At 57.9% G+C, this 24,295-nt stretch overlaps 1 protein-coding gene across 2 annotated transcripts; it reads left to right on the forward strand.

Annotated features, from left to right (window-relative positions):
* The first annotated feature begins 343 nt into the window (after positions 1 to 343).
* Positions 344 to 17,079, forward strand: SHE (Src homology 2 domain containing E). 2 transcript variants are annotated; one of them, XR_009347611.1, is made up of 7 exons: positions 344 to 1,268; positions 3,734 to 3,860; positions 10,616 to 10,900; positions 11,759 to 11,915; positions 12,577 to 12,696; positions 13,919 to 16,099; positions 16,857 to 17,079. XR_009347611.1 is itself a non-coding variant. In XM_059146918.1 (6 exons), the coding sequence occupies exons 1-6, from the start codon at positions 726 to 728 to the stop codon at positions 14,103 to 14,105; spliced, it is 1,419 nt and encodes a 472-aa protein (XP_059002901.1). In that variant the 5' UTR covers positions 344 to 725; the 3' UTR covers positions 14,106 to 17,079. The 2 variants fall into 2 exon arrangements, 1 of the variants encoding a protein (XP_059002901.1); XM_059146918.1 differs by having other exon boundaries at positions 13,919 to 17,079.
* The last annotated feature ends 7,216 nt before the right edge of the window (positions 17,080 to 24,295 follow it).

The following is a 24,295-nucleotide window of genomic DNA, read 5'->3' on the forward strand; positions in this document are numbered from 1 at the left end:
TGCCCCGGGGGGCAACCGCGCGCCCCGCCGCCCCGGAGTGGAAATGGGGGTGCGGCTTCCCTAGCGGCCTCCCAGCGCCCCGGTCCCTCCGCCCTGGCCCGCAGCCTGCGGCCTGGAACCGCCGCGCCCTACCTGCCCCGGCAGCGCGCATCCACCTGCCGCAGCCTCGCCGAGCCCCGCGCCCCGGCTGCGCGCTCCGCCTCCTGGCGGCCTGCGGGGGCGGGGGGCGCCGGAAGGGAGGGGGGTCGGCGCCCGCGCGGGGAGCGCCCCTCTCGGTAGCCCGCACCCCCGGACCGGCCGGCCGCCGCGAGCGCGGGAGAGGACGCGGCGCGCCGGGCTCGCGGCGAAGCTGGAGACCGCTCGGCGAGGGCGCGGGGCGCTGCGCGACCGCGGGGGCCCCGGGCCGGCCGGTGCGGCTGCCGCTGGTCTCCGCCCCCCACCCCGCCCCCCCCCTCGCGCCCAGGGCGGAGGCGCCGACCCCGGCGGATCTGGGCGGGAGGCGCCAGCCGCCGAGGGAGGGGCGCGCCGAGGGTGGGCGGCTCGCCGTCGGTCCCGGTCCGTCGCGGCGCCGTCCCGAGTCTCCGCGGCGAGGGTGGGCAGGGCTGTCCCGCTTCGGGGGAAAGAGCAGGGACGCCCCGCGCCCGCCGCCCCGCAGAGCCCGGCCCCGAGCCCCACCCCGCCGAGCTGCGCGCGGGCCGGCCGGGGACGCGGAGCAGCCCCGGGGAATGAGGCGGCCGCAGCCCCTGGCGCCCCTCCGCGTGTGCGCCGCGTCCCTCGCCCGCCTGCCCCGCGGGCCCCCCCCCATGGCGGCCCGGTGGTTCAAGGAGTTCCCGCTGAACCTGAAGACGGCGTCTGAGCGCGCCCGGCCCGGTGGCGGCGGCGGCCGACTGCGCAAGAACTCGGAGGCGGGCGGCGCCGGGCCGGCCCCGGCCAAGGGCCGCAAGAACTCGGCGGCCGAGCTGGGGAGCGGCAGGGCCGGCGTCGGCGCCCCCAGGGACAGCCGGCCGCCCCGGGACAGCCTGCAGGGCCTGATCCAGGCCGCGGCGGGCAAGAGCCGCAAGAACTCGCGGGCCGCGGAGGACGAGCCGCCCCGGGGCGCGGCCAGGAGCGCGGGCTGCGGCACCTACATCAGCAGGCTCATCAAGGTGGACACTCAGGAGAAGAACGGCGGCGGCGGCGGCGGCAGCGGCTCTTCCTCCGCGTCCTCCTCTCCCGCCTCGCTGGGCCCCGGACTGGACAAGGGCAGGCCCGGGAAGCAGCCGGACACGGTGAGCATGCGGCCGCCTGGGGCCGCCGGGCGGAGGGGTCCGGCCAGGAGCGCGCCGGGCGCACCTGCTCAGCCCTGGGCTTCTCTGCGCGGCGGGGAGGGGGAGGGCGGGCCTCCCTCCGACCTGTGGCGACAGTTAAGGGACCATTTCACGTCGTTACATTTGATGTCTTTTTGTTGTTGTTTTTCATCTTGGAAAATCTTTACTCTGAGTGTGTGAAGCGGGGACTTTCGGGAAATGTACCATGCATTTGATTTTGTTAGCCCTTTAGAAGAGTGAGTGAGTGAGACGTTCCTGCTTTGTGAAACTTGACCTCCTTATGAATGCGGTTTATTTTAATTTGAAATCCAGGGGGATTGCAAAGCCAGATCTGTGTATACGTTTATGCTTCTTGAGCAGAAGGGAAGCATGGATTTCAGAGCCCTGGGGACTAGGTGGAGGGCACACACCCGGCCCCTCCCTGCTAGTGTGGGAGTCCAGGCACGGTTGCCCCGGCCCGAGCCCCCTCGCCAAGGCACCAGCAGCTCACATCCCATCCGTGAACGTCTGCTGGGCAGCAGCACGAGGAGAAGCCGTGCCGGGCTCCATGGGCTGCAGTGGGTCCGGTGGGTACGGAATGGGACACACAAGTGCCCTGAAGGAAATCACAGAGCAGGAGAGAAGGTGATCCCTGCCTCTTATGGCCCAGAGGTTTTCTGGGCACCGTCTAGTGTGAGGCACTTGAGAAAAGCAGCGGGACTCTGGGAGGAGGCCCACTCCACCCTTAGAGAGATGAGCTGGGTTTTGTTTGCTTGGTTTCCTTTTTCTAAGATTTTATTTACTCATTTGAAAGACGTCACGAGTCGGGTGGAGGGGCCGGAGGCAGGGAGAAGCAGGGAGCCCGATGCAGGATCCTGGGACTGTGACCGGGACCTGGACCGGACCGTGACCTGACCTGAAAGCAGACGCTCAGTGACCGAGCCCCCAGGCGTCCATGAGTGCTTGTTTTTTAAATTCACTCTTCTGGGTGAACAATGGGAGAGAAGAGCTCGGAGGGAGCTCCCAGGCCCCGGCCCAGGCCGTCCCTGCCTGTCGTGGGAATTCCAACTTTCTGTCGCTCAGGCCCCCCCACACCGTCTCCCTGTGTGCCGTGGGGAGCCCGCGGCACCCGCCATGTGTGTCTGCACCGGGTCCTTCTGCTCGTCCCCCTCGTCCTTCGCACCCGGACTGACGGCACACCTGTGCCATGCTGGCCCCCAGCCGCAGGGCGGGGACGAGCCATGGCCCAGCTCGCCCAGATACCAGCCGTGGTCTCCCTGACGGACTCCGTTGACAGGGATCAGGCTGAGTGCCGCGCCTGGCGTTCCTGTCTGTCCTGGGAGAGCGGCTCCCGGGGCGGGGGGGGGGGGGGGGGGACCGGCGGCCGGCAGTGAGAACAGAGCTGGGGGCGCTCTGCGGAGGCTGCTGGGGCATCCCTTGTGGAGGTCCGCCCTTCCTCAGGCTGTCTCCTCCCGGGCAGGCTGCCATCCCCCTGTGTCTCTCTGTTCATTTTTTTTCCTGCTGGCGCTGCTGATGCTTCTCTGCTTCTCCAGAAACTCTCTGGAGACCCGAGCCGGACCGGGCGCTTCCTCCCTTGAGTCTGGTTCCCCTTTCTTTGCTCGTTGGCTCTTACTCCGTCTCCCTCTTCATCTGGAGTAAAGAGTGTATATTATGGGGGCACACTGCTGTCCGGCAAGTGTGTGCTTTCTGTCCCCATACAGTTCCCACAAAACTGTCGGCCCGAGAAGAGCCTGTCGGGCTCAGCCGCGGGGCCTCCGTTGTCGCCCAGCAGCCGCCGAGCAGAACCGACCAGACACACCACCGCTCGGGCCCCTTTCTCTTCTGGAAGACTCGATGCTTTCTGCCGCGGATACTGACCAGAACTCTGACTGTAGCCGGGGAGTTCCGGAACCCAGAACCCCCCGTCCTGTCTGGGGCTATCCCTTACACTTCTGAAGCCCTTCCCTCCGAGGGGGTTGCAGATCCCCGGAGGACCAGAGGCAGCCGGTGTCTTCCGGTGACCCCTGATGGTGTCTCAGCAGTGCCAGTGGACGCCCAGTGTCACAGGGGCACGGACCGACTTGGGCCCGTGTGGCCCTCCAGGTTGACCTTAGAAAGATCAACCTCCCAGGGAAGGGGCTCTGCAGTGATCGCCACCCTCCACGCCCACCACCTGTCCTGCCACAGGGACCCCCACACCCCGAACGCACTGCCGGGCAGTGCTGGGGAATGGGCAAGAGTGTGGTGAACCGTTGCCAGTCGGTGATGCCGCCGAGACAGAGGAGAAGTTTGTCCCCTGGTAACGTGGATGGTAACGCGAGGCCGAGTGAACACTCCAGAACCGGGGGGGACCGCGGCTTCGAGTCAGAGATGATTCATAGCCATTCTGACACCGTGGCCGTCCGGGTGTGCTAACCCTGGCCGCTCCCCTCTCCCGTTCTTTCAAGGTCATCATTTTGGAAGACTATGCTGACCCTTATGACGCCAAACGGACGAGAGGCCAAAGGGACGCAGAGAGGGCAGGAGAAAATGACGGCTACATGGAACCCTACGATGCGCAGCAAATGATAACAGGTGAGTGCGAGGGGCACGGGGGGGGGGGGGGGGGCGCGAGGGGGCGGAGCCTCAGGCGCTGGCGGGGCGGTCCTGACCCCACATGTGTGGGGAAGACATGAAGGCCTGAAGCAGGCCATGCTGACTGGAAGAAACAAATCAGTCCCAAAGCAGGATCAGAATACCCAGTGAACTTCCTTTCTGGTTCTGTATCCTTCGGTGTGAGAATCTGCAGGATCTTCAATGTTTTCCTAATTCTGTGTGAAATGATGCTTGTGAGTTTGCGGACATGACCTTCAGGGTGGAGAGTGGTCATGTGCATTTCTCGGCTGCTTTGAAAGCTTTGACATTGGTAAGGGGGAGTCGTGAATCTCTAGCTGGGGGCTTCACGTGGTCGGCAGGTGTGCCCACGACGAGATCCTCTGTTACCGTGCAAGGAGCTCTATGGTACCACAGCAAAAGCAGGAGCGGCTGCCCTGGTCCGAGCCAGCCTGGGCCCCGCACGCCGCCTAAAACCAAAGTCCGCAGATGCTGGGACCTTTCAAGTTGGAACAGGTCTAAGGCGAGCAAAGCACTCGCTCTATGGTTTTTAGTGTCCAGATTTCCCTTTTTATTCGTAATTCTCTTAAGTTTGTATAAACGATACTTAAAAATATCATGAACTAAGTTACTTAGATTTATTTGGGAAACTTAGAGTAATTTATTCACCCAATTTTTTTTAATGTTCTTTAATCCATAATGAAAAAATGTGTTTCTGAGCACTGACCCACGGCACCCCTGTCCGTGCCTGGGGAGGGACTCGGCCACACGTTCCAGACTCTCCCCTGTTTGGAAACAGATTGAAAAGCCGTCAGGCACAGGCCCTGCGGGCTTGGTCTCAGAGGAGGCGAGCACAGGGGACTCAGCATCCTGGAAGGGTCAGGACAGGCTTCAGAATGAACATGAGCTACAGCAGGAAAGGGGCGCCGCGCCCTGCTTCCCTGCGCACAGAGATAAGGCTGGCGAGGGTGTACCCTGGCCAGGCTGTGACCCTGAAGGTCACTAGACTGTGACCTCTAACGAAATCTGTGAATGAAAGGAAGTGAAAATGAACTTAGTCAAAAAATATCAGAGGCTTGTAAGGAGCAGGGGGAAAGTTTTACTTTTACCTAAAGTTGAAGAAAAAGATATTCTTTAAAAAAAAAAAAAAGATAATTTTGACTTATCTTTATCTTTCTTTTGTCCTTCAATTTTTATTCTTCTCTTTCTTACTAACCGGAATAAGTAATTTATCTACACTGTCCCAGCTGTTTATTCGTGGGGCCTCACTGATAATAGGGGGGAAATGCTCTGCTTTCCCCCCATAAACTCCTCACAAGACTGTGGGCTCATGGACTTCAGTCCTCTCCACTTGGTACAAAATCACAGAGACCCGGACTTGTCTGTGCTCATAGACTTTTTAAGAAACAGCAGAAAGTAGACCCAGGATCTCCCCCTCCAGATTGGACGGACCCCTTTGAACCGATGGGTAAAAAGGCACTTTACTGAGTAAGGCGTCTTTCCACGCAGACCCGCAAAGAGGGTTGTATTGAAAAATCAGAATTGTGCAACATGAAGTAAACACGATGATAATAGTGTTTGATATTTGAGGGTTTATTAAGTGTGAGCCTCTGTTTGCAGTTTACGTGAATGCATCTGTTTAGGAATATAAGATTAATTCAATTGGAGATTAAATTCAAATTTATTAAACTTTTAAAAACTTGATAGGTTATTTTGTCTTAAAATCCACGAATTTTAAAGTCTCTTAAAAGCTCTGTCAAAAAGCACCTTCTTGACCTGTGCGGAGAGTATACCCCTAATTCTCTCCGTAGCCCGCAGCTGGACAGAATAACAGGAAGTGAGTTGATCGGAAGCTGGAAATAAAAGATTTGCTGCTGGGGCTTTGTTTTGTTTTTGTTTTGTTTTAAACCTTCTACATTTTCGTCCAGTTGCTCCTCGTATGCTCATGTCCCACTTCGGAAATGCTTGTTTCTTGAAAATATTAGGGATTTTTCTTTAGTTTCTGCATTTTTCAGGAGATGGTGAGGCGCGAGGGAACCCCAGGCCCTGTCCGGCCTTGCTGGTCCCCGCAGGACGGGGTGGCCCGGCTGCCTCAACGCCACTGGCGATGTGGCTTTCCACCGTCCAGCAGACGCTCCTCGGGCGTTCATGCACCGGGCGCCAGGCCCTGCGCTGGGCTCTGGCAGCCGGGAAACCAGACGCACCTGACCCGTGTCCTCCTGGACCGGCATGAGGACCGACATGCCTCTTACAGCCCAAGGGGCCAACAGACCTAACACCAAGAGACCAGAAAATAGGTCCTTGGAAGGTGCAGTGAGTGCTGTGAAGTCAGGATCAGAACAGAGGAAGGAACGGAAGGCACTACTTCCTCTCCGACGGCCCAGTCACTGGAGGAATCCCTCCGAAACTTTACTCTTCACCTCGAACGCTAGGAATTGCTAGCTAAGTTTATAAATAAATTCTCCCTTAGATTCACCCACAGAATCGTTCACAGGAGGATAGGGTTATGAATGCAGGCAGTAAACTTCTCTGTTCTGCTAAACTAGCAGGAACATTTTAGCAGAATCATTAGCAGAAAGTACCGAGTGGAGCGTCCGGAGCTCCACGGGAAGGGTCTTAGGCAGCTCCAAGAACACGTCATTCGGTGGGAGACCCGTTTCCAAGGCTGGCACCCTGTTAAGTCGGCGCCAGGCTCACCTGCCCCTGCCTGAGCCCTGTGGCCCCGTGCGGGGGTGTTAGAAGCGCCCAGCCTGCAGCGAGGGTGCCCAGGTCCAGAACCGCTCCAGGCCGTGTCCACGTGGACAGCAGAGATGCTGGGTCCTTCCACATCTGCTTTTTCTGGTCCATATCCTGTCTCGAGGGGGTTTCAGTTTTATTTTTGCTTGCAGATGGTTTTGTTGGCTTGCTCAAACAGATCCAAAGGAGAACCTCAGTGTTGGGATGCCCATTTTAAAAAAACCATTATGGAAAAAAATACAGAAGATTTCTGACTTCTGTAATTAGTCTTTACTTTCTGGTAAAACTTAAATTTCAGGGCTCCTGAGTTACATCTGCTTTTGTTCAGATATTTAGATTTATTCAATAAGAAAATACTCAAGTCATTTCGCTTATTTTTTAGAGGGCAGGGGAGGTGGCAGAGGGAGAGAATCTCAAGCAGACTCCCAACACAGGGCTCGATCTCACGACCCTGAGATCACCTGAGCCAAGACCACGACCAGAGCCGAGAATCAGGAGCCGATGCTTAGCCACCCAGGCACCCCATTCGTTATTTTATTATTTTTTTTAATTTTTTAAAGATTTTATTTATTTATTTGACAGACAGAGATCACAAGTAGGCAGAGAGGCAGGCAGAGAGAGAGAGAAGGAAGCAGGCTCCCCGCTGAGCAGAGAGCCTGATGCGGGACTCGATCCCAGGACCCCAAGATCATGACCTGAGCCAAAGGCAGCGGCTTAACCCACTGAGCCACCCAGGCGCCCCCATTCGTCATTTTAAATCAAAAGCTAGAGTAGGAATAAAAGATGTGACCAGGAACAGCCCTTTTCTGATTCTGATGGAGAACAGCCTCCAAGAGAGCCGATGGCTTTGCCAGCATGGTGACCGACGCTCTGCGTGAACCGCGGGCATCGGGCCTGCAACGGCCCCTACCGTGCCCGGCCTCGGTTTAGTCACCTGTGAAAGTGGGACCACGCGTGTCCGATGCTGGACACTGGTGTAACACGCCTAGTACACACGTGTCCCGTGCATTTAGCCATTGCTCGGACGCTGCAGGGAGCCTTGTGTCTTCCAAGAGAATTCCGGGCGAGCGCAGAGGACCCGTATCTGCCGACGACAGCCGGCTTAGTGAGGGCCCAGCTCCGTCCTACGCGGGCTCCGGCGGTGGGCGGTGGCGTTAGTCTGCTCTCTGTTGTCCCCGCAGTAAATGGCCTCTGTCGGCAGGGCCGGGGCGTAGCTTCCTCTCCGCTTCCTCCTCCTCAGCCGTTTCCCCCCGGGGCCAGCCCTGCACGCCCCGGGCGGCTCTCCCCCAGCGAGGCCGGCTCCCAGCTCCCGATGGTTCCTGCGTCCACAGCGCCCCAGGTGGGGGACAGGTGGGGGCTAGGGGGGTGCGGAGGGCTGCGCAAGCCCTGGTTTCCCCCGACGACACATTGTTGAGAGGGGCCTACCCGAGCCGGCTGCCCGCCCGCTCCCCGGGCCCCCCCCCCCCCGCCAAGTCTCGGGGGCGCAGGCCCTCGCCGCACGCAAACACGCGTGGTAAGGACTCCGGACCCTCATTATCGTACTTCTTACAACACAAACCTGGAACTTTCCCTGTGAGCAGGACTTCTGTGTCTTAAAGTTGGAACCGACCCTCGGTTTCAGTCCGCTGGGACAGAGTTGAGGGCAGGACCCTGGGGAAACGGACCTGGCCTGCGCCAGGCCGTCCAAACTGAGGGCATACTGAGGTCTTGATCAGAAACTTACAGCTTCTAAGTTCACCCTCTGAAGTCTGTGTCCTGTTTTTCCTTCTCTTAGCTCTACAGAGACGCTCTTGTTGAGTTCCAGCCCTGTCTTCCCGGACCAGGAGCAGCTTGTGCTTCTGGTTCCCCGTAACTCCGTCTAGAATAATGTCGAGGAGGGGTGTGGACGGACGGGCCTCACATGGCCCCAGGCACCAACCTGGCCCCGGGGCAGGACCTCCCACCCTTCCATGTGGGGGTGCAGACCCAGGGAGAACCCCTCTCCTTGCCGGGGAGCTAGCAATGACAGGAAGGCTGTGGGGGCAGGAGGAGCTCGGACGAGGGCCCTAGGGACTAGGGGGTGTGCTAGGGCTTCTCAGGCTTCACGTCCCGTGAGAATCCCGTGCCCCAGACCAGCTAGCTCGGTGCCTGGCGCCGGGACCAGGCAGTGGGCGCCTCCGACACCACCGACGCAGGGTGCAGGGCTGGAGCGGGCTACAGTCGGAGCCCCGTGCAGTCTCACTCTTTTGAAGTTAGTGTCCTGATTTTCCCACTTTCCCTTGAGTGTTTTGCCCGCTGCCCCTCCTGGAGACAGAAGTCAGCTGCTCTGCACCCGAGAGTCACCGTGCGTTGTACGTCACTGGCGCTGCGCCCCCCACCCCGGCTCCCCTGGCCCCCATCCGCCCGCCCAGAGCTCACACAGCACCACTCTGCCTTTGGCCCTCTGCTTTTCTCTTGGTCACTTTTATTTCACACCCTAACCCTTCACGGATTTGTGCCTGCGACCCTCGTCTCTCTGAGCCGCATCCCCACTGCCGGGGGTCTCCTCCCCCCACTCCTCCTCAGCGCGATGGCGCGTCCTCCCCAGGTAAGACATGCCAGTCCCACGGTGCTGGAGGGGCAGACACAGCAGCGGTCTGCGTGTGGCCCAGAGGAGGGCAGGCCCAGAGCCGCGGGCACGTGTGCCATGGAAGGGGTTGGCCAGAGAGCCGAGGAGCCCGGGACGAGACTTCCACGGGCGTCCCCGGGACACAGGGCCGGACGGCGTGAACGGAGACCGTGCACAGCCCCACCTGCCTGGAGTCAGGACGTGGATTTTGAGGGGGTGGGACAGGCTCGTGTGAAGAGAAGAAACTGGAGGAGAGTGGTGGTCTGGGCACCCCAGGCCGTGTGGAGACCGTGGGGGGCTCGCGGGCCTGGGTGGTGCCCTGAGATGCTTGTGCTCGAAGGGTTCTTGACTGTGTCCGGGGGCTTGAGGGCTTCCAGAAGGGCCTCTAGAAGGGCCACAGGGAGGGCAGATGCCCCCCACCCCCGCCAAGGTCTCTGGCGGGTCCCAGGCTGCCGGCTCCTTCCCGCTGTGGCTGCCTAGCTGCTCGGTGCCTGCTGGCCCCTTAACTCCTGGGGAAGCAGGGCTGTGGTCGGTGGGACCCGTTAGCCCAGCTGCATCGCACGCCCACGAGTGTGGCCTGTGCCCCTGCCTTGGAGGCCAGTGTGCCCACGCTCCAGCCCCCACCCCTGCCCCTCCTGGCCTCTGACCTTTGAACTCACCTCTCACTCCCCCTTATGGGAACAAGCCCTCCGTGGTCCCCAGTGCACTCTAACTCACACAGCTTCCTACCCTGGAAGTGACCTTCTGTATCGGGGGGACCCCATCTCCCACTGCTCTTCTACTTGGAGTCTGGCCAGGGCAGCCGTAGGGAGCCCGGCCTGGGCAGCCCGGCTCCCTGCCCCTGCGTCCAGTCCCTGCCACGTCCGGGTGACGACAGCGTCCTTCACCCTCTGCCTCAGCCTTCCCTTCTGTAAATTAAGGAAGGAACGGCACAGCCTTGCCAGAGGGCTCGGGGACCACAGCCGGTGCCGCTGGGGGTGCTGGCTGCTGGCGTCTGTGCCGCTGTCGCTGGCCAGCATGGTTAGCTGTGACCGTGTCTGGCCTCCTCTCTCTGGAAATGCCTGGAAGTCCTGAACTCTGTCCGGCGGACGTAGATTCCCTCCATGCATGCGGCCGGTGCTGGGAACAGAGCGAGCACTGTCGGCGGCCGTGAACGTCCTGGGGTCTGAGCCTTCCACCAACGTGTAGAAACGGGGCAGGTGGAAATCACGCCGCCTGGGGGGGGGAGCAGGTGCCTGTGGCCTCGTGGCTTTCCACAGACTGTGGAACGGGTCTTCAGGGACTCCCCACTTGTCGGGCTTGCGGAACAAGTGGCTTCCCTGTGGCGCCTGTGCAGCCCACCGGAGGCCCAGCCGGTCCGGGAGGGGCGTCCGGGGCCCGCCGCACTCCGGCTCTGTCCACGCGTGTCTTCCAGAAATCCGGCGCCGAGGTTCCAAGGACCCCGTGGTGAAGGCCCTTCAGCTGCTCGACGGTCCCTGCGAGTCGGGAGAGAATAGCGCGAAAGCGGAGACTGCAGCCAAGAGACGGGGCTCCAAGGAGCTGGTGGGGAAGCCCCCCCAGCTGTACGACACGCCCTACGAGCCCCCCGACGGGGCCCCCGAGCGGAGGGCGCGGCTGCCCGCGGAGGACGAGCGGCCGGCCGCTGAGTACGAGCAGCCGTGGGAGTGGAAGAAGGAGCAGCTCGCGCGGGCGCTGTCAGGTGAGGGCCCGGCCGGGGCTCCCGGGGACCCCTGTGCGCGGGGTCCCTGGCTGAGGCCCCGACACGGTGCCGCTGAAGAATCCTGGTCCGGCCGCGGCCTCGGTGCGCAGCCACTCGGGCCGCCAGGCCAGGCGGCGGGACCAAGTCCACTCCCGCCTGTGGAGGGCCCTGTGAGTCCGCTGGCGGCTCCGGCCGGGCGCCTGGCAGACGGGGGTGCCCGGGAGGCCTGGGGAGAGCCAGCGGGCGGTTCTGCCAGTCACCCTCCCCCAGAAATCCGCCCTTTTAATGTGCGGAGGGCGTCCAGCACCTAGTTTGTCGCTTGCTGGGCCAGAACCTCCTCTTCCTTTGGATTAAAGACGTCGGGGGTCTCTCCCCACCAGTAAAACCAGGTTGGCGAGGGGCAGTGCCGGCCCTGTCAGGGCTGGGTGGACAGGGTGAGGTGTGTGACCGCAAACCCCCGGGTCCATTCTGGGGCCGGCTCGGGAACATCTGTGTTTGTCCAGCCCAGAGGCCGCTGAGTGCCCAGGAGTTTCTGTCTCCAAGCTTGTTTCTCTGTTTTACCATTTCCTGGTGGAAATGACTTATTTGGTTTCATAGAATGACACGGTCTTGCATCGTTTATTCTAAATACACTGAAACTCCCGGTTTTTAGAAGCCATGGTAAACGGGCCCGTTCCGACACGACTGGGTACAGAGAAGCGTCTCCCAGGAAGGCAGCCACTGGGGACCCTTGCGGCAACGCCCGCCGCCCGGAGTCAGGCAGGCACCCTAACTGTCGTGAAGCCAGTGGTGCGGGGGGTGTCTGAGACCTGCACAGTGGACCCCGTGGACTCTGTGCCCGACGAGCCTTCTTTCCAGTTCAGTTTGAGGGCTCGGACTGGCCGTCCGTCAAGGAGGACCCGGCGAAGCAGCAGCAGCGGCAGAAGAGCTGGACCCAGAAGGTCCTGAAGCCGGTCGGCCCGGACCACGGCGAGGGCGAGAAGGTGGCCCCGGGCCTGCCGCTGGGGAAGCAGCCGTGAGTCCCGTTCGCGTCCTCACACAACAGACAGTGACCAGGAGCCTGTTGATGGGGCGGGGGGGGGTGCGCTCACCCATTTTACATGATGATCTTCGTTCGTGAATTCTCGTCTGGGTGGGGCTTATTAATGAGAACCCATGTTCGAAGCCCACTGCGCGACGGCAGAACAGCACGCTGCCCCCACGAGCCCGATTTTACGTTCTCCTGCACCGACTGAAAACTTTTCAAGGACCCTAGTCCTCTTAACGCCCGCATTAAGATTCGGTAATCCAGATTACCCGTCTGTCTCATCTCTCCTGAGTGTGAGGCAGGGTCTGGATCAGGCCACTGACCTTCTGAGAGAAGTGCATTGAAAAGAACCATCCAGGGACGCCTGGGTGGCTCAGTGGGTTAAAGCCTCTGCCTTCGGCTCAGGTCATGGTCGCAGGGTCCTGGGATCGAGCCCCGCATCGGGCTCTCTGCTCAGCAGGGAGCCTGCTTCCTCCTCTCTCTCTGCCTGCTTCTCTGCCTACTTGTGATCTCCGTCTCTCTAGTAAATAAATAAAATCTTAAAAAAAAAAAAAAAAAAAAGAACCGTCCACGGTGTGAGGCCCCACCTGGGTTTGTGTTCTGACGTGGGCGTCCCCCTCACAGTTGGTATCACCCCCTCCCCCTACAGTTGGTATCACGGCGCCATCACCCGCGCAGAGGCCGAGAGCCGACTCCAGCCCTGCAGAGAAGCTGCTTATCTGGTCCGAAATAGCGAGTCAGGGAACAGCAAATACTCCATCGCCCTGAAGTGAGTACCAGAGCGCGTGGGGGTGGAGGACGGGTCCGAAAAGAGCTGATCTCAGGGTGGCCTGCGGGGTACGTACTGCCGGAAAGTAGGGTGCTTTCGCTCGGACCACAGGATGTGAGAGGCTCGGATCCAAATGTAGGGCCGGTCCTAGTAGATGCCCCAGGTCTCCTGTGACGAGGAGGCCTCTCTGCTCCGCGTGACTCAGTGCCGCTCGTGACCGGACCTAGCCCAGGCCCTCCGCGAGGCCCAGCACAAACGTAATCCCAGAGAAAAGGGAGAATTTCCAGCAGGACAATTTGGCAACTCTCTTGTTCCCTAGTGTTTGGGACTTTAGCAAGTCTGATCCCTTAATGTCAAAATGCCCCTGCACCTTGGACACAGCTTCTCCTGGGTACGGAGACGCTGACTTGCTGTTCCTCCCCCTCCTGATTCTGCCAGAACATTCGTTTTGCCTGGTGGGCCTGGTGGGGCTTGTATCATGGAAATTCTCTGCTCCGCTGTGGGCTCGGGGGAGCCGTGATGGAGGGTCATTGTCAGGCCCAGGCAGCGTTTCCTTCCTGAGGAAGCCGGGCCCCAGCAGCTGAAACAATCAGACTGGAGGGGAGGAGAAGCTGGGGTGTCTGAGCAGCGTGGCTCGGAAGGCCGGGCCGGCCACCGGACGCACGGCGCCCGGAACAGCCGGGCCACTGAGATCCTGGGCCCCTGTGGCCGCTGCCGTCACCCACAGCGGGGCAGGCTTCACGGCTTGGGGGGTGAGGCAGGAGGGAGGAGGAAACCAGGGGTATTATTACTATTATTGATATATTCTTTGGGGAGGAAAGAAAGAGGAAACCTTACATACGTCCTTGTCCCGTGATGAGGGGAAGTTTAAACCACACCCCAGTGCTCTCATTCACCGCGTAAGCGCTAGTTGGTGATCTAGGAGACAGGAGATGGGAAGCTGGGCTTTTTCTTTTCTTTTCTTTCTTTCTTTCTTTTTTTTTTTTTTTTGTTCTTTCTCGTCCAGGACCTGATGACTTGTGTGTTTTAGGGACAAACACCCCAAGGATGACCCACAGTGAGCCAAGGGCCTCGGGGCCTCTGGGAGCCCCTGGAGAGCGGAGTTTGGAGCAGTTCTGGGGCAGGCAGGAACTTGCCTGCCCGTCACTCTGGCTGGGAGTGCTGTCGGGGGCAGGGACCCCTGCTGGCTCACCCCTGTGTCCTCCATCCTGTTCTGTTTCAGGACTAGTCAAGGGTGCGTCCACATCATAGTGGCCCAGACCAAAGACAGCAAGTACACGCTGGATCAGACGAGCGCCGTCTTCGACAGCATCCCCGAGGTGGTGCACTATTACTCCAACGAGAAGCTGCCCTTCAAGGGAGCAGAACACATGACCTTGCTCTACCCCGTGCACAGCAAGGGCCACTAAGGTCCAGCCAGCAAGAGCCCTGGCCAGGCCCCTCCCCCTGAGCAGGGCATCAGCCCCAACCAGCACCTGGGGACAGAACTGGACTTCCCCACAGGGATCGGTGGGAAGTGGGAGTCTCTACCTAGAAGGCAAAAATCTTTGGCCTGACAGCCGTTCCGCGACACTTGGCTACTGACCTGTTGCTTTTCTACAAAAAGAAATCATAATTCACCAGCTGCCTCTGCTCTCTGGAGTAGGTGTTCTGTTTGTGGGGGTACTTTCAGGAAAGGTAAGTCAAGAGTCCAGGAATATTAACACTAGGTGTTCCCTGGAACACGTAGGCGCTAAGCAAACCCACAAAAAATGCAGCTGGCTTTATGCAGGGCAATAAAACTTGATCACGTGGACCAGAAGAGCGTGTGCCACGGACCCCTTCCCGGGGACAAGCACGAATAGTGGAAAACACGTGGATATGGAGGACTCGGGGAAGGCGTCCTGGTTCAGCTCCGGAGTCCACGCAAATTCACAGCCCCAATGAGAGTATGTGGGTGGTCAGCCTTCAAAGAAAGTTTTGTTTTCTCAGTCTCTAGGGACTTTCCCATCATCTTTACTATGTATGTAAACAGGAAGGAAGGTGCCCCCAGATTAAGAATCAGCAACAGAAATTAAACATCAGCATCATTATAATTCTGAGTTATAGAATAAAATAATGATTTCATTTCTGATTTTTTAAAAAATCTGAAAAATGTGCAAAACTCAGCAGCTGTTTCCTTACAGAATACTCATTCGGAACTTTGGATGTCTTCGGGGTTCACCTTCCGGCATTCCTGTGGTTAGGGAACAAGTTTTAACTTGTGCCCCCGGTTAGATTTGCTTTGTATTTTTGGAGTAAATTTTTAGTACATACATCCCTGCCCCTCGGAGCTGAGTGCCTGTCCTGTGCAAATCAGACCCGTTCTCACCGCACAAAACCGTCTTAAAGAGACAGTTCCTGCTTCACATATTATATTAATAGTCATAGTAGCGTTCTCTTTATGGTTCACTGTGAGCTTTGGTTGCCAGTTCACTTACTGTGAAAAAAAGTAAGTAAGAACCCCTGAGAATGGCATTCCGGGAAGGGCCCCTGCCCAGTGAGCGGCCGACAGTCCCCGAGCAGTGGCGTCCGTGGTCTGGCCTTGCTGGTGGCCCCAGGCTTGGACCACAACATCCCTGAAGAATTCACTGTTGTTGCCTCTGTTACAGACACACAAAAGGTTGATTTGGTTCAATTTTAGAAAAGCCTGTCCTTCGAGCTCCTAGTCACCGTTCTGCTGTTATGATTTACACATTAGTAGACACTTGCTTTTCTGTTAAGGTTGTAGCCAGATGGTCATGTGATCTTTGATTTAAAAAATGGGAGGGGAACCTTTTCTTACTGAATCTCAATGATTTTATTAATAGAGTGTCTGTTTTTTAAAATACTGATAGAATTTTTTAAATGTGCATTGGTTCATGTGACATCTTATTATAAGATTTTTTTAAAAAGCATTTTTAGCACCTGTAGTTCCAATTCCATTCAACAAATATTTATTATCTTCCATATACAAATAATTCGTTTATTATTAAACTTATTTTTAGTTCAGCATTCTAGAAGTGAACCTGATTTTTGACTTAAACCTATCCTACGAAATATAGCAGTTACCCTAATCTTGATGCCAAAAAGCTCTGCAGCCTTTCTCTGTGCACTCTTGATGGTTTTTGGCGGACACCCAGCAGCCGTGATGAACATATAATGAGACTTGACGGCAGACCTGATGCGTTAACCTGTTCATGAAGCTTCCATCGTGTGCTTTCTCTGCACTGTTTTCCCGTGACATTGTGTCCTGTTCTTTGTGGAGATGTGGAGTCTGCATGTGGTCCAGACCCTTCTCACCACGTGGGGGGTGGAGGAAGAAGAAAGGTCTAGAAGGAGCTGAGCTGCCATTTTCTCCCTGAGGCCGAGTCGCCAGCAGCCGCAGAGGCCTCACCAGCAGCAGGTACCTGTGCTCTGAAAACAGGCCGGGCAGGTGTCCCTCGTCCCTCATGCTTCCTCATGGGGCCTCCAGGGCCACTTATCCAAACCCCTGTGACGCCTTTCCTCTCTGAGCTCTGAATGCTTGGGCTTTCTGTCATTTTGCCCTGGTCCACGTGTTTTCCCATAGTCTCCGTACTTCTCCGTTACCTCTGTCTCCCACAATCTTCTCCGATTCCTGCTGAAGAGTATACTGCCCTTTAGCAACCCCTTGCCTGGAACATGGCTCCCCAGACCCCCCTCCCGGGCTCCTTCTCCAGCACACCCCTTCTTAACAAATGCTCTGCCCGGCTCAGGAGACAACTTTATTTCGTTGCTTCTTCTCAGGCCTGTGGGACATTTCCGTCTACTTTGCTGCTGTAGTGGTTTCCACCAGGGTGGACTCCAGCCAGTGGAGTGTCTATTTAAACAAGGAATAGAATAGTGGAGCGGTGTTATTATGTATAATAGAGGAAAAGGTCGGGGCGCCTCGGCGGCTCAGTCATTGAGCATCCACTTTCGGCTCTGGTTATGGTCCCAGGGTCCTGGGACTGAGTCCCGCATCGGGCTCCCTGCTCAGCGGGGAGCTGGCTTCTCCCTCTGCTGTTCCCCCTACTTGGGCTCTCTCTCTTCCTGCAAATACATAAATCTTTTTTAAAAAGAAAAGAAAAGAAAAGAAAAAGGGAAATAAGAGGCACCCGAGTGGCTCAGTTGGTTACGTCCGACTCTTAATTCCCGCTCAGGTGCTGATCTCAGGGTCATGAGACTGAGCGCAGCGTGGAGTCCGCCAGAGTTCCTCTCTCTCCCCTTGGCCCTCCTGCTACTCGTCTCTTTCTCACTCTCTCAAATCGTTCTTTTAAATGAAAATACTGATGTGCCGACTGTCTTTGGGGAGAGGAGTGTCCTTTTAAGTGACCCAGAGTACTTTCTCAGGCATTTACAAAAAGAGCCTTTTCCTCTCCTGAATCGTTACTCATTTTTTGCGTCGGTCTCGGGATGGGGAGGTGGGCACCAGGGTTTGGGACAGGCGGGGCAAGAGACCTAATGTGCTACGGGGTTGGTGACGGCTATCACTCTGAATGGTCACTGCTAGTAAATGTTAAGGCTCGATTCAGAAGAACCGGGCACCTGAGCCTTTCTTTAAAGGAGCCGGCATTTCTGCTGCGGTCCAAGGTCCGTTTTCAGTCACGGGCAACGCCTCACTTTTCCATGGGTCGGGGGGGAACAAGGTGTCGCGTGTGGGCTCCGTCTCACCCCTGCGCGAGAGGCCTTGACGCCTCCCCACGCAGGGCGGCTCTGCCCCGGCCCGTGACCTGCGCCCGGCCTCCGGGATCGCCCTCCACGCCGGCGTCTGATCTTTGGGCCCCGGAACCTGTCCGCGCTCGGTCGCCCCAGGCCCGGCCCCGCAGGGAGCGGCGGTGCGCCACTGCCACCTGACGGCCGGAGCGCGAACTGCGGGCGGCGGGCGCGGCGGGGAGAGGATGCTCGGCGGCTGCCGGCTCGCCCGGGGAAGGCCTGGGCAGCCGGTGCGGCGGGCGCCACGGCGCCCCTGGGCGGCGGGTCGCATCCTCGTCCTGGAGGCCATTTCGTCCTCAACCATTCGGTTATTTTGTTAGGGGCTTGGACCCGTTCACATAACTAACCCACTCCTCCAACTCCGGAAAACATCTGAAGACGGCCCTGGGCGCCAGTGCCTGCCTGTGGTGCGCTTTAGTGCTTTGGCAAATGATGTCCAAGAGGTTGTGTAACATTTCTGGATGTGTCGCCATGGCCAGTACCCCTGGAGATGGCAGGCTCTGAGATGGAACTTTAAATGAGCACTGTTCCAAGAAAACCGGTGTGTTTGCTACCTTTGCTTCCTTTGGGGCATCCCCTCCCTTTGCAAATGCTTCCTGGGAGGGAGCAGTGGTGGGGTCTGTCCCTCACATGCGGCCACAGCAGACAGAGGGCAGAGGACACCACAGACCCCCTGGCCGCCCTGATGGCAGTTGCCCCTCTCAGGTCACCAGCCCTTCTTGCGTGGCTCCCTCCCAGTTGGCCGTGGCCCTGGGAAGCTTCACCCTCAGTTCCTTGGCATCTTCTTGAGCCGCCCTGGGAGCCAGCCTCACCCTGCTTTAAAGGTCTGCTTTTGTTCCTTTGTTATTCAACCGATGCTAGTCCCACCTGCGGGAGTTGATGCTTTAGTCTGTCTTGAAGCTTGAAATATGTCATTTTTTAAACTTCTACGAGGTGATTTTGATACTCTGCCATGACCGAGCACCACCAGTGGAAGCTACTATTTAGAAACACGCAAATACATGCATCTGAGGTTCTAGAAGGTTCTAGAAGGCTATGGTACTGAGTCTTTCAGGATCAAATTTTTTTTTAAAGATTTTGTTTATTTATTTGACAGACAGATCACAAGTAGGCAGAGAAGCAGGCAGAGAGAGAGGAAGGGAAGCAGGTCCCCTGCTGAGCAGAGAGCCCGATGCGGGACTCGATCCCAGGACCCTGAGAGCATGACCTGAGCCTAAGGCAGCGGCTTAACCCACTGAGCCACCCAGGCACCCCAGGATCAAATTTTTAATTTCCATTAAATATTCACATAAATTGCCACTAGGTGGTACAAATGCCTGCAAAGTTTGCCCATCTCTGTGTCACAGAGATGTTGGACACCCCCACCCCCCAGCAATCAGAGTAACGTTTCTCAGAGTCCAGGTGGTGCCCAAGTATGTAAGGTCCCAGGGTTCGGCGCTGTCGCGTGTCAGATCCCAAACCTGTGGAAGGTCGGTGTGAGCAATGAAACTAGACCTCACTGCACTACCTGTGCTGCTTCAACAGTGTCTGCCTTTAACCCCTCGCCTGCTGAGCCAGGGGCGGCCTTGTTCAGATCAGGACACTCGTAAGAACCCAATACCTGTCCTGGGTCCATCGCAGAGTGCATGCTGGGGTGCAGACCACAGCCTCCTGCACGTTCCTGTCCACACAGGAGGCCGGCAGAATCCCCCACGTTTGAAGAACACAATCAAACCAGTGGGACGAAGGCTGTTAAACGAGACGCTTGGCATTAGTTAACAAGAGAAAAATAACATTTGGAAAAAAAACCACAGTAGCCAAGAAGTGGAAATCAACCAAGTGCCCACAACAGGCAGACAGACGGATGGAGAAACCCGAGTGCTAGCCGCATAGAATGGAGGATCCGCCTCCCAGGAGAATCTGAGCCCGCGAGAGCGAGGGTGGAGCTTGAGGACGTCCTGTGGCGTGATGTGAGCTAGTCCCGAGAAGACAATATGTAAGACTCCACTTCTCTGAGAAACCCAGTCAAATTCACAGAAACGGAGTGGTCGGCACAGGGCCTGGCTTGAGCGGGGACATGGGGAGTGCTTTAATGGCTCGGAGTTTCGGTTTTGCAAGATGAAACGTTCTGGAGGTTGTGTACACGGCTACGTCAGTGTGCTTCACACCACTGACCTGTACACTTGGAAACGCTTCTTCAGTGGAGGAACGCCCAGTGGCTCGGTCCGGGAAGCGTCTCCTTTCAGCTCAGGCTGTGACCCTGGGGTCCTGGGTTGTGCCCCCGTCAGGCGCCCTGCTCGGTGCGGGGCCTGCTTCTCTCTCTCCCTCTGCCTGCCGCTCCCCACCCACCTGCTCCTGGTTTCTCTCACAAATAAATAAAATCTTTATAAAAAAGAAAAAGGGTTCAATGGAAAATTTTGTTACGTGTCTTCTACCACAGGGGGGAAAAATACCCACTGGAAACAATGCCCAGCGCCACAGACATCAGAGACCAACGTGCTGTCTCTCCCCGTGTGAGACTGGTGGACCCGGGCTGGGGACATGGAATCGGGTTTGAGGCCTGGAGGCTACCGCCGGGCAAGCCCACGCTGGGTCTGAGGGCCTCGCCTTTCCCCAGCGTGGGGGAGGCGGCCGCACAGAGCTGCATGGCCGGAAGCCCTGACAGCCCACGCGCCATCAGCTGCGGAGGAGATGCCCTCGGGAGCACGTGGATCGTCACTTCCCAAACCCACAAGGAGCCCTAAAACAGGAATCCCCGGGGGGGCCGGCCACGCCCTCCACTTGCTGCAGACCCAGAGGCCTCCCACGGACATTTTACTAATTCAGTAAAATTACTCCGACTGGGGTTCATAAACAGGACCACCGGTATGGATTAAGCCAGAAGATGCATTAGTATGCGCAAGTGGAGGCTTAAATCATCAAGCTGTCAACCAGCGGTTGTCCACGAGTGAGAATCGCAGTTTACGTTAAGGACGGTTCCAACAGACTTGCTCAGGGGCCCCCTGCGGCCTCTGACCCTCTACACGCAGCTCCACCTCCGAGCTGTTGAGTTCGAGCCCCACACTGGGTGTGGAGATTACTCTAAAAAATAAAATCTTGGGCCCTTGGGGGCCTCAATCGGTTGAGCATCTGCCTTCGGCTCAGGTCATGATCTCGGGGTCCTTGGATCGAGCCCCACATCGGGCTCTCTGCTCAGCGGGGAGCCTGCTTCTCCCTCTCCCTCTCCCCGTGCTTGTGTTCCTTCTCTCACTGTCTCTCTCTGTCAAATAAATTAAAAATCTTCAAAAAATTAAATAAGGGGCACCTGGGTGGCTCAGTTGGTTGAGCGACTGCCTTCAGCTCAGGTCATGATCCTGGAGTCCCGCATCGGGCTCCCAGCTCACAGGGAGTCTGCTTCTCCTTCTGACCTTCCTGCTCATGCTTTCTCTCACTGTCTCTCTCTCAAATAAGTACATTTTTTTTAAAAAATTAAAAAATAATAAAATAAATAAAATAAAATAAAAAATAAAATCTTTTTTAAAAAGAGATGTTTATATTCATTTTGGATTGTTTTATTTTTTTAATATTTATTTGACAGAGCGAGATCACAAGTAGGCAGAGAGGCAGGCAGAGAGAGAGGGGGAAGCAGGCTCCCTGCCGAGCAGAGAGCCCGATGTGGGGCTCGATCCCAGGACCCTGGGATCATGACCCGAGCTGAAGGCAGAGGCTTTAACCTACTGAGCCACCCAGGTGCCTCCATTTTGGATTGTTTTAAATGGCATGTTTGCAAGTGAACCATTCTCCCCAACGTCCTTGCATTTTTTTTTAAGATTTTATTTATTTATTTGACAGACAGCGATCACAAGTAGGCAGAGAGGCAGGCAGAGAGAGAGAGGAGGAAGCAGGCTCCCTGCGGAGCAGAGAGCCCGATGTGGGGCTCGATTCCAGGGCCCTGAGATCATGACCTGAGCCGAAGGCAGCGGCTTAACCCACTGAGCCACCCAGGCGCCCCCTTGCATTTTCTTAAATGGAGAACATCAAGGCTTTGGAGAGATTCACCTAAGACTTTGGCCGCTTTGCACCGCTGTCTCCGTCCTGCTGTGTGTAGCCTCTGGTCCTCACCTACTTCTACTTCTCGACCAACACTTCACAGCACTGTACGGCTGAGCTGTGCAGGGGGCTTATAAGCGCTTAACGAAAAGCTTTAACTGTGAAAACATACATGCCCATGAAAAAGTGTTTCATGTGCATTGCAAAGTTGGGTATCTAGTCTTTAGTGACTTTCTTGCTTTTGAATATCACAAAATTATTCAACCCAGTGTGTGCACGAGGCAGCCCCCAAGCTCCCACCAGTAGCCCAGCCAAGCTGCGCCCATGCAGCCACTCCCCAGACCCATCCCCCAACCCCCACAACACACTGGCCGTCTGCTCCCAGAGGGAGCATGAACTCTGCTCATGAACTCTGGCAGACGGCCAGCAGCCCGAGGAAGCTCTGGTCCCTCCTGTGCCCTGGCAGCCAGCACTGCAGTTCGGGAAACTGTCCTCAGAAGTCTCACCATCCAAAGAGAAGTGCTACTTTCAGCATGGTGACCACGACCCTCCAGAGAGAGTGGGTTACTCCGGTCCCCATGAGCACACAGGGAGCATTTCAAGGGAGTTCACCCAAGTGTCCACCAAGGAAGCAGCAGGAGAAAACCAGACCTTCCATGCGGAGCTCAGAAGCGAGAGCTGGTACCAACGGGTGAGGTGGCCGTGGGATTCAGCTTCCCCCAAGGGTCGTCCCCAGGAAGGACCTGGCAGCCACCCCTGCCGTCCACAGCTCATCTCTTGGGGCTTAGCTGCTGCAGGGACGTGCTTTGTGGGCTCCCGACTCCCACAGGCTTGGTCTCCAGCCCCTGCTCACACAACAGGGTGACCAACCGCATGGGGAGTTGGGCTGAGCGGGCCTGGACCGCACCTGCACGGGGGCTGGAGAGAGGACCATGCCGGCGGTCGCCAGTGCCGGGGGCGGGTGGGAGGCTGAGCCACAGCACGACAAGGTACTGACTGGTCTTGGAGCCGGGCAGACCCGGTTCATGGCCTCGGTCGGGGTCTCCACTCGGTCCCGGCCCACGGCCTTCGCCTGGGCCGCCTCACCTGGGAGCGCCGAGAACACCTCCCTTGCAGCGCCGTTCGGCTGAGAAAGCAAAGCCCGTGTGTGAAGCCCGGGGTGGAGGCCCACAAGGGCAGCTGTTATTACCGGCTGACTTTAGACCCTTTCTACCGAAAAGGGGCCATGGACTTCCAGGTGACCAGCAGGGCCGGTGGTGTCCCTCTTTGCTGGCCACAGATTCTGTTTCCCAATTAACACCACACGTTGCCACGGAATCCCACCTCCGGCCTCGAGGTCCAGACCCCGGCACAGCAACCCTCAGCGCGGCCTGTGCGGCAGGGAGACAGCACGGCCGGGGGCCAGAGGCCTGCTGCCGACGCCCGAGCTGCTCCTGACGCCCCGGCCCGCTCCGTCATCCGTGGAGATGATCCGCCGAAGGACGCCACGCCCTCACGTGGGACGCCCCCTGCAGCCACCTCACCCCAGAAAGGGCCATGGTCATCCGGGCGTCCCTCACAGAGCCATCTGGGCATTCCTTAGCTTTCTGTGCCCACACTGGGCCTCCTACAGGAGTCCCTGCAGGTCCCCACTGTGCCCCCTCCCATTGCCAAGCAGGGGTCTTTGGGGTGCTGCCTGCCACCCCACTGCCCCCTTCTTCTCTGGGCACAGAATCCCGGGGATCACGCTTACAACATCCAACATTTCAAAACCCCTCCGGCACAGCACTTCAACTTGAAAACCAGAACACCGCGCCGCTGTCCTCCCGAGGAATCCTCCTCGAAGTCCTCCGGCGCTTCCAGTGCGCGGCACGTCCCCTGTGAACGCAGGCTGCCGTGCGGAGTGATCTGAGGCTGTGTTGGAACACGCTCGCGTGAGTATTACACACATCTGGGGTGTGTATGTGCCAGGATTTTACTTAATTTTACCCACGTTTCGGATTATCGCCCAGGACTACTGGTGTGATTCAGACCTGGCTAGGGTGTGGGTTGTTCGTCTGTGCCGTGACAAGCAGGGACGTCCACGCGACACGAGGGACTGGTCAGCATTCGAGGACAGCGCAGGGCTCAAGGTCGGCGGCCCTCACTACGTGTGCGCAGCCCCTCGGGGCTCCCATGGCGCCAAGGCCCCCCCTGAGCCCCAGGACCCCTCCAGCGGCAGCTCAGGAAAGCTTCCTGCCTGTGGCCTGCCCTACTCTTGGACATGAGCAAAGTCCTGGTCTCCTCCTGCTTCCAGCACTTCCCTCCGCCACTGGCCAGTGGCTGGGTCCTGTCCGGCGACCCCCGCGACGCTCACCGGTGGCTCCTGGGTTCCGGTGGAGAGCGCCTCAGGACCGCATCAGCCCGACAGCCACACTGGGCAGGACACACTCTTCCTTCCGTTTCCTGTCCTCATGCCCGCACCCCGCTCGGCTCACACGGCCCAGCCACCAGGGGAGACATCTGTTTCCTGGGGCACTTTCTGCACCGTGGGGACCGGCCACGCGGGGACCGTGGGTGGGAGTGCGCAGCCCCGTGGCTTCCAGGCCAACGTGCGCGGTCTCTGGGCTCCCGGCCTGGCTCTCGTCCACCCGGCAGCCGCACATGGCTGTCCTCTCTGAAGACAGGGGAGGGCTGTAACCCCAGGTTTTCCTGCCAAAGACCCTTTCAAAAGGGACAGGCTGACGAACAAGAGGGCAGGGTCCCTCTGTGACGCCGCTCCCGCCCCGTTCGATAAACATCGGATGAGCAGAGGCCCGTCTTCTTCCTTCCCCTGGGCCGCCCGGCTGAAGGCGGCAGGAGCACCCACGCCCTTCCAGAAACCCCAGGACTCATTTTGGGAAACATTTGCATAACTGAA

Source organism: Mustela lutreola, chromosome 14, assembly GCF_030435805.1.
Source record: "Mustela lutreola isolate mMusLut2 chromosome 14, mMusLut2.pri, whole genome shotgun sequence".
In the NCBI taxonomy this organism is placed as follows: domain Eukaryota; kingdom Metazoa; phylum Chordata; class Mammalia; order Carnivora; family Mustelidae; genus Mustela; species Mustela lutreola.

Excerpts from the sequence above, each read along its gene's own strand:
- SHE (XM_059146918.1), top strand. The coding sequence starts at position 726 with ATGAGGCGGCCGCAGCCCCTGGCGCCCCTCCGCGTGTGCGCCGCGTCC. Across the intron at positions 11,916-12,576 it reads CTGCCGCTGGGGAAGCAGCC|TTGGTATCACGGCGCCATCA; the intron begins GTGAGTCCCGTT and ends CTCCCCCTACAG. Across the intron at positions 12,697-13,918 it reads AAATACTCCATCGCCCTGAA|GACTAGTCAAGGGTGCGTCC; the intron begins GTGAGTACCAGA and ends GTTCTGTTTCAG.